The following is an 8,972-nucleotide window of genomic DNA, read 5'->3' as shown; positions in this document are numbered from 1 at the left end:
AAGGGTGAGGGGTGTTACACTTTTGATGAGAAATTTTTGATATATCATCTAAATAAAATCTCACTTCTATTTATAAGAATTCTCGTGACTCTTCCTAGAAACATAACTTTTAATGGGTATCTGTTTTATGAATAACCGCATCTTTTAAATAGACATAATAATTCAACTAATATGTCTTAAATAGATACAATTATTAAAGTAAGAGATACAACGATTTAAGTAATATCTCTTAAATAAACATAACTATTTAATTTTTTATTACAAAATCAAGTGATATAACTTATTATTATGAGTAATCATAACTCTTTGATCAATAACCAACAATATAACTTTTAATTACTTGCACCCTTTCATTTATAGTTATTGAAACACTATAAATATTTGAAGATGTTCTAACATGTCATTTCTGTAAAATTCTAATCCTTCATTTATTTTTAGCGTTAAATTTGATTATTATTATTTTAATCCAATTTTGATTTAATCAAGCTATCCATTAAATATCTAAATCCGCTAAATATCTCCATTTATCGAGTATAATAATATTTTTAAATTTCTTTCAAAAAATATTTTTAAATTTCTTTCAAAAAATATTTTTAAATAACTTTAAAAAAATAAAAGTTTTAAAAAGTCAAAGGATAATTGATTCAAAATATTGAAATCCAAATCTCTTATATGAAAAAATAAAATAAATTCGGATAATGATGTCATTAACATCGTTAACTTGTGCTAATGTAATATTAATGGGTAATCTTATAGTGACACATGACAATTTCTTAGTATGAACATAAACTAAAAAATTAAAAATCTTTTAAAAATATAAATTAATTTACAAAAGTTTAAGTATCAACCATGATGGAGCCAGGGGCTAACCCCTCCTAAAATGGAAAAAATTTCATTTAAATTATTTATAATTTATAAAATTTTAAATTAGTAATGGTAAAATTACATTTTGGCATCTCAAAATGATAAAAATTAATTTAATCATTTAAAAATTATAAAGATATAGACTATTAAAATGATGAATTTATATTTTTACTATCATAAAAATATATAATTTAATTTTGCGGTCCTCAAGAAAAAATTTCTGGCTTCGTCACTGGGTACCTATTAAGTATTTTTGAACAAATTCAAGAGGCAAACTACATGCTAATCTTTAAAAATTAACGTCATTAATAAATTAGAGAAATGCATTTGACAAGATACAAAATTAGATATCAATTAAGTATAAAAAAAATTTTAGGTACAAACAAATATTTTTAGAAAAGTTTAGAGGTAAACATGATATTAGCCCATACATAAAAGAGGGGGGCAAAAAAGCGAAAGGGAGAGGGGGTGAGGACCATAGAATTGAGGGATGAGATGATGGGTTCGTTTCCAGTGCCGGCCACGGCCACCATCCTGACGCTAAAATAAATATCTTCTCCCACCTTGATGACGTGGAAGCCCTCAGGTGCCAGATTCAGTTTAGATTTTTTTCCTCCCTTTTGTAGTTTGATACGTGTTTCTCACTACACTGATGTGGACGCTTTCTCTTTATTGTTTGCCGCTCCTTTCTTATTTAATTACCAGACCGCCATTCCCCTTTTTTTGGTTTAATTCCTTACCATCACTGCATTGAGTTTAGAAAAATTTAGGAACCTTCAATTTAATAATTGTAATATCTTTCAGTCATCAAAATTTAAAAATTAATTAATTAAAATTATTTATAAGAAAAAGTGATCATAGATTATTTATAAATCTTAATATTAATTAAAGATTTGAATGTAAATATTTTATGAATAAGAAAAAATTTAAAATAAATGAATCTTCATTTAGAAAAATAAAATTTTCAATTTTATTGTTTTGCATGCAAAAGTTTTAACAATAATAAAAAACATTATCAAATATTTTAAAAATACTTTTTAAAAGTTTTTTCAGAACTAGCTATTAGTTAATCCATAGATTTTGTAACTAAAAAAAATAAAAAAACAAGAAAATAAAACTACAGAGGAGAAAATAAAAAAAACTGACCTTTTTACGGAGATAATAGTTGTGTTCTTATCCATTTCATCTAAAAGTGTGTTTAGTATTATTTCTAAGAAGTATTTTTAGAATAAAAATATTTCTAAACAAACTATTTTATCAAATAAAAAAGTGCTTTGTCCCAAAAAATTGACCCAAAAATAAATTTTCCAAAAACTAAAAATTTTAATTTCTCTACAAAAATATTCCTTTACCAAAAGTACTTTTAAGAATACCTAAATTTATGGTATACAAATATCTTAATATAATAGGTCCAACTCATTAATCTACTGTTAACATGAATAATATCTTAAGTATAATAATGATATATGACTACTTTTCTTAAGTTGGGAAAATCCCTATTTACTTTTCATAAGTATCAAGAAAAAAAATCTAAAAAATAAAATGATAATTCGGAAAAAAAAAGTAAAAAAAAAAATCTAAAAACTAATACTTGGTAATTACAAAGGTTGGAGTGAGAGCACATATGGAGGCACATTTACAAATATGGTAGGCAAATGAGGGCATTTTGGATAAGAGAAATTCAACGCATAAAATATCTTCCCTTCAACAATAACAAAACTTGAAGAAGGTAAAGCCCACACCTCCCTTAAAGCACCAGAAAATAGAAAATGTCTAAAGGAGAAGAAGTGATGCAAAGCAGTGGAAAACGGCAACGATTTGCAAAAGATGAAGTAAAACGACAAGAAATGGAGGAAGAAGAAGAACAACAACAACAAGAAGATGATGATGAAGAAGAAGAGAGCCAGCTTCCGAAGAAACCAGGACTATTGTATTACCCTACAACTCCGACTTCTTTCGTTGTTTCCGATGCTTTGGAGCCCGATTTCCCTATTATTTATGTCAACAAAGTCTTCGAGGTTTTCACCGGTTACCGAGCCGACGAAGTCCTTGGTAGGAACTGGTGAGATATTTTAGTTTCTTTTCCTTTTGTTTTTGAATAATATTTTATGCTGATTTTTGAAGTAATTGAAGATTTTTTGAGTAAATTTAAGAGAAAGTTGATGATTTCTAGTGATTTGAAACAACTTTTAGTAATTGATCTAAACAAGTTGCAAGTGTTTGTTTATTGGAGCCGTGCTACTCATTTGATGGCGTGAAGGTGTTAAATAGAAAATTCACGGACATTTATTTCTTGCAAGTAGTCAAATATGAAGGTGATAAGAGCTCAAGACTTTTTACAGAACAGTTTTTTTTTTTTTTTGGTTTTTCATTTAGTTAGTAGAAGGTTAAGAGCAAAAAAGTATAAATATTAGAACAGAACAAAATTAGGGATTGATCTTAAGAAAAGTAAATAAATATCATGAATGCTGAACTTATCTTTTGCAGGATATTGAGGTTGAATATGTAAATCTAGGCTCTAAATTGAAGTCATAGATATGAATTATTCGGTCTAAGAACATGAATCATTTCGGTGGTGGAAAATATTGAAGTTACATGCAGCCCTAACTGCTCAAGTCTAAGAAAAAAAGAATAAAACAAAGACAACATTAGGCGAATTCAAATTAACAAAAAAAGTATTTCTTAATGTCAATTACATAACCCTGTATAATAACTTCTGGATCATTTGTGTCAAGGAACATAGAATGGGTTGTATCTCTTGCATGCTGCCTTTCCCTTGAGGGCTTGATAATGTGAATCAGCAGATCTATCGGACTTGTGTTCAAATTAATAGAAAGAATAGAGGTAGCTGAGTTACAGTTTGGATCTTTTGTATCACTGCATCAGAAATGTTTTGGTATCATGTCAAAGAACCAGTAAACTTAATCTTGACTTTTAAGTAGTGTAATTACAATTATTTTGGGAGAGAGGAAGTAGAAGCTGTTTGTTTTTGTATAGATAAAATGAGGAGTGTGTAGTGAATTGCTTAGTTTCGATCATTGAATCCATTTTAGTAAGTCTACCTTTTCAGCATGGTGAAAGGCATCTATAAAGCATTTTAACCAAGTGAACATTCATCATGATGACTTTCACATAAATGGTAGAAGATTCAAGATCTAGGGATAATCTACAGCAACTAGTTTTGGTTTCATCTTGTAGGAAAGTTAGTTCTGCTTCCAATCAAGGCAATATTATTAAAGAAAGGAAATACATGCTTGACAATCTTATTGATGAATTCTCTTAAGAGAATTTTCCAACATAATCTTAAGTACTATCTTATTTCAGATGTAGATCAGTATGGGATGAACTAAGAAGAAGCATGTCTGGAGTGAGCTTTGGTTGTCCAAGTTCTTTGCCAATAATCAAAAGGAGGGGTTGCAAGGAGAAGCAGAGAAGTATCAATCTAATTGAACCTCTCCTTTTTGAAAGATGGCTTTAGTGTGTTATTTTAGTCTTCTTTCCAGCTTGAGAAGTAAAAAAGGGAAAAAAAATCTTGCAGGCCTTAAGCTACTGTAACTACACGTGAATATCAGTCATCGTCTCTGAATATTTAGCAAAAAGTTTGTCAATGGCAAAGTAATAACTCAAGAATGTTGTCGAATTTTGTTTTTTGGTGTTAAAAGGAGCATAGTGTGCTGCAAATTTATCTTTTTCCACTTTGGCTGGGTTGAAAAGGATTTAAGATTTTTATGGTGAACAAGAGACATCCAGCTTTCAGTTGTTTTAGTTTTAATGTGTTAATGTATTTCCATGTTGGCATCCTCTTGGCTAGTATTCACAATTTTGTAATGGAAGTTTTCATTTGCCAATAATGCTTATGCTTCCCTAGCTAGTTGTGATGTTCCTTTATCTTTTAATAATTGCTTGATATAGAGGATCTAGATTGACTCTATGGGATTTCTTTCAGTCGGTTTTTACAGTATAGAGATCAATGTGCTCAAAGACGGCACCCTTTGGTAGATCCTTTTGTTGTTTCTGAGATCCGGAGATGTCTTGAGGAAGGTATTGAATTCCAAGGTGAGCTTCTGAATTTCAGGAAGGATGGCACTCCGTTGGTGAACATATTGAAACTTGCACCTATACATGATGATGATGGAATAGTCACACACATTATTGGTATTCAAGTGTTTTCTGAGGCAAAACTAGATCTGAATCGTGTATCATATCCGGTTTTCAAAGAGACTTGTAATCAGCAGTTAGATGAGTCTGCTCAATACTCTCATTTCAGCAATCCACCATTCAGTCAGCATCGAGAAATATGTGGGATACTCCAGCTCTCTGATGAAGTTTTGGCTCATAACATTTTATCTCGGTTAACACCGAGAGATGTCGCTTCTATTGGATCTGTCTGCAGAAGGATACGACAATTAACAAAAAATGAGCATGTGAGAAAGATGGTATGTCAAAATGCCTGGGGAAGAGAGGTCACTGGTACACTGGAAATGATGACAAAAAAACTGGGATGGGGACGTCTTGCCAGAGAGCTGACCACTCTTGAGGCAGTTTGTTGGAGGAAACTGACTGTAGGTGGTGCTGTGGAGCCTTCACGTTGCAACTTCAGTGCATGTGCAGCAGGGAACCGTCTAGTCCTTTTCGGAGGCGAGGGAGTCAATATGCAGCCTATGGATGACACGTTTGTTCTCAACCTTGATGCTGCAAATCCAGTGTGGCAGCGTGTAAGTGTGGAATCATCCCCTCCAGGGCGTTGGGGCCATACTCTTTCATGCCTAAATGGTTCCTGGTTGGTGGTCTTTGGAGGATGTGGAAGACAAGGATTGCTCAATGATGTCTTTGTCCTTGACTTGGATGCCAAACAACCTACATGGAAAGAAGTTTCTGGTGGTGCTCCCCCTCTCCCTAGATCTTGGCATAGCTCTTGCACAATAGACGGTTCTAAGTTGGTTGTGTCTGGTGGGTGCACGGATGCGGGGGTGCTTCTCAGTGACACGTATCTTTTGGATCTTACTACAGACAAGCCAACATGGAAAGAGATTCCAACATCATGGGCACCCCCATCAAGGTTGGGCCATTCGCTTTCAGTTTATGGGCGTACTAAAATTCTTATGTTTGGGGGGCTTGCAAAGAGCGGGAACTTGCGATTGCGATCAGGTGAAGCCTACACCATTGATTTGGAGGACGAAGAACCACAGTGGTGGCAACTGGACTGTAGTGCCTTCACCAGTGTTGGTAGCCAAAATGCTGTGGTACCTCCTCCTAGACTGGATCATGTTGCCGTAAGCATGCCTTGTGGGAGGATAATTATATTTGGTGGTTCAATTGCAGGATTACACTCTCCTTCTCAGCTGTTTCTCCTGGATCCTTCGAAGGAGAAACCATCATGGAGGACACTGAATGTTCCTGGGCAACCACCAAAATTTGCTTGGGGACATAGTACATGTGTGGTTGGAGGGACCAGGGTGTTGGTGTTGGGCGGACACACGGGGGAGGAGTGGATACTCAATGAGTTGCATGAGTTGTGTTTAGCAAGCAGGCAGGACTCGGACTCAAGCTGAGGTAATTTCTCCCATACTATAGAATCATATTTTTGACATGTTTCGCCTGATGCATTGCGTTTTAGTTCATATTGTATAAATTTCATTTGGTGGGGCCAGTTCTGGTTGTACAATGTATAACATAAATCGAGTGTTGAGTGATTCATCATTACTTGTTTTATGTCATTTACAAATCAAAATGCCCAGGTCATGGTTGTGAAAATGGTCTATGTATTTCTGCTTTCCCTACGTTTTAATTTGGTTGGACCTTGCAACTGTAGAGCTGAGTTATTCTCCGTCTTGGCTGGGGTTTTAAATACTATAGAAATTTTGATTGCCATTTGTCACCGTGTAATTTAATATATGATTCCTAACTTTTTGAAGCAATATTTTTCCCAATAATAGGAGGCATAATGCGTGTTTCCATTTTTATTCTGAATAAACGGAAGTATGACAGACCCAAAATGAAGAATTAGTATAAATAAATGGAAAAATCTATAGTTGCCAAATCAAAATATAGTAGTATACGTCGTTCATATTCTTCCTGCAAAATTAAAGAAAAAAGTAAATTAGTATTGAACTCACGGCAACTCTTTCTTAGTTGAGTTTGAAGGTAAGGTTTTTATTTATTTATTTATTTTTATTTATTTATACTCATTTTTCCCTACACTAACTGTTGTTTATTTTCCGTTTTGAATTATAGAATTAATACAAGGATCATGATGTTGAAAAACAGAGCTTTAAGGAAACGATTGCCAATACTATTCTTATTATTATTATGTTTTAAACATACCTGGGATTTTATTTTAAAAAAATGGAGGAGAGAGAAAACAACAAAATAAAATATGTTCTGCCAACATCATAACTACTGCCTAAGACACCTATCACAAGCTCGATAAAGCAAAATTAAAACTGGAAACAACAAAAGAAAGAAAAATCGACCCTCTCTTTCCTCCCGAAAACCAATGACTCTGCTCTCAAAGATCAAACCCAGCAACTGCAATCCCTCTCTTTGCTCTACTTGCAGAAAACGAATCGTTGAAACTAAGAACAAAATCGAGAGAGAAAACACTTTGGATGAGCATCAGAGAGAGCTCAAAACGCAAGAAATTTCTCCAATATCCAAAGATTGAAGCCAAAACACATTAACTCGTGAGATCCATTAGTCTTCTATCCTGCTCCGTTGCCATCGGAGCTTCTTCAATCCGGAATCTCGGTGACCTCAATCGCCGGTCTTCTCCTGCCAGGACATGTGCCACATTATTTGCTTGCGACCGAAAAAACAAAACTGATGTTCTCTAACTCCTTGGAAATCACTTTGATATCTTGAATAATCGGATTAACTGAAGATTTATCCGATATAGAACTAAGTACCTTCTTTAGTATGTAAATGAGTCACCTTCAATGATCACTTTTCGAAATCCTAAATCCTTTGCGAAAATAACCGCTTGTTCACATGCCTTAGCCACTGCCGTGAACGCATTTGCGATATAGTTGTAATAGTTTGGTTTGAGCAACAAAGTAAAATAAAAAAAATTCGTTAATCGACTTTATTACATTATAAAGAATATTTTTGTACAAAAGCTATCTGACATAATAAAGTCTGACTACATTGAAATTTTCTAACTCTAACAAACTTTTTAAATTACAATGTGTCTAACCCCAAGGCGAAGCCTCTAAAGGTAGCATCTTCCTATGTGTATGGAACTTTATTGATGATAATCATTGATCTAACACGGTCTTGGTCCCTCATTGAGTTCTTTATCCTGCGAATCTTGCAACCACATGTCAAAAACCTTGTTCGAATGAATTTAGTGAGTTTCTTTATTGTATTACACGAAAATAGACCCTATATTGCAGGGGTTAAATAGAAAAGAACCAAACATACAATACTCCCTGTTTCATTTAGAAGATTCTATTTTTTTCTAGAGTGTCAGAACTCATGTTCGCCTTTCGTCTTTCTTAAATGGTGGAATGACTGTTGAGCGATCGTTACTTGGTTTGCTTATGGCCATTTAACTAATTCTGGTGGATTCTCACTTGTCCTTGCATATACCACCTACTGTCCACTTTAGCTCTAGCGGATAAACTGACATTCCACTATTAAGACCTACTAGAAAAGGGCCACACTTGGAATAAGGATTAAATTGCATGAATTTCATTTTCCGAGCCTAGGGGCTAAATTAGAATTTATGAAAAGTTTAGAGGCAAAACAATAATTTTGCCTAGAATGTAAATTGAATCCAAATGAATATGAAATGTGATAAATTGATGATTAAATTCATTTATATAGATCCAGAGAACTCAAATTCGAAGTTAGATCGAGGAAAAGAAAAATTTTCGGATTAGTAGAATTTCTTGTACGAACGACTATTAAGGTAAGTTCGTGTAACCGAATTGTGTTTATTTATATGCTTGTATTGAATGTGTTATGTGATTGTACAAATTATAAATGTTTAAAGTATGAAATAAATTATATACCCGATATAGTTTGAATAATTATCAAGTTCTGTTTGAATAATGAAATTTTATGGGTATATGTAATTTCCCATATTGGATGTGATTCTGCATATGTTG

At 33.3% G+C, this 8,972-nt stretch overlaps 1 protein-coding gene across 2 annotated transcripts; it reads left to right on the top strand.

Annotated features, from left to right (window-relative positions):
- The first annotated feature begins 2,430 nt into the window (after positions 1 to 2,430).
- LOC107903633 (adagio protein 3) lies at positions 2,431 to 6,735 on the top strand. Of its 2 annotated transcripts, XM_016829736.2 has the most exons (3): positions 2,431 to 2,926; positions 4,811 to 6,107; positions 6,187 to 6,735. In XM_016829736.2, the coding sequence occupies exons 1-3, from the start codon at positions 2,634 to 2,636 to the stop codon at positions 6,253 to 6,255; spliced, it is 1,659 nt and encodes a 552-aa protein (XP_016685225.1). In that variant the 5' UTR covers positions 2,431 to 2,633; the 3' UTR covers positions 6,256 to 6,735. The 2 variants fall into 2 exon arrangements, with proteins under 2 accessions (XP_016685225.1, XP_016685224.1); XM_016829735.2 differs by having other exon boundaries at positions 2,433 to 2,926; positions 4,811 to 6,735.
- Positions 6,736 to 8,972: the final 2,237 nt, after the last annotated feature.

Source organism: Gossypium hirsutum, chromosome A01 (assembly GCF_007990345.1).
Source record: "Gossypium hirsutum isolate 1008001.06 chromosome A01, Gossypium_hirsutum_v2.1, whole genome shotgun sequence".
In the NCBI taxonomy this organism is placed as follows: domain Eukaryota; kingdom Viridiplantae; phylum Streptophyta; class Magnoliopsida; order Malvales; family Malvaceae; genus Gossypium; species Gossypium hirsutum.
This window is presented reverse-complemented; position numbering and strand designations above follow the sequence as displayed.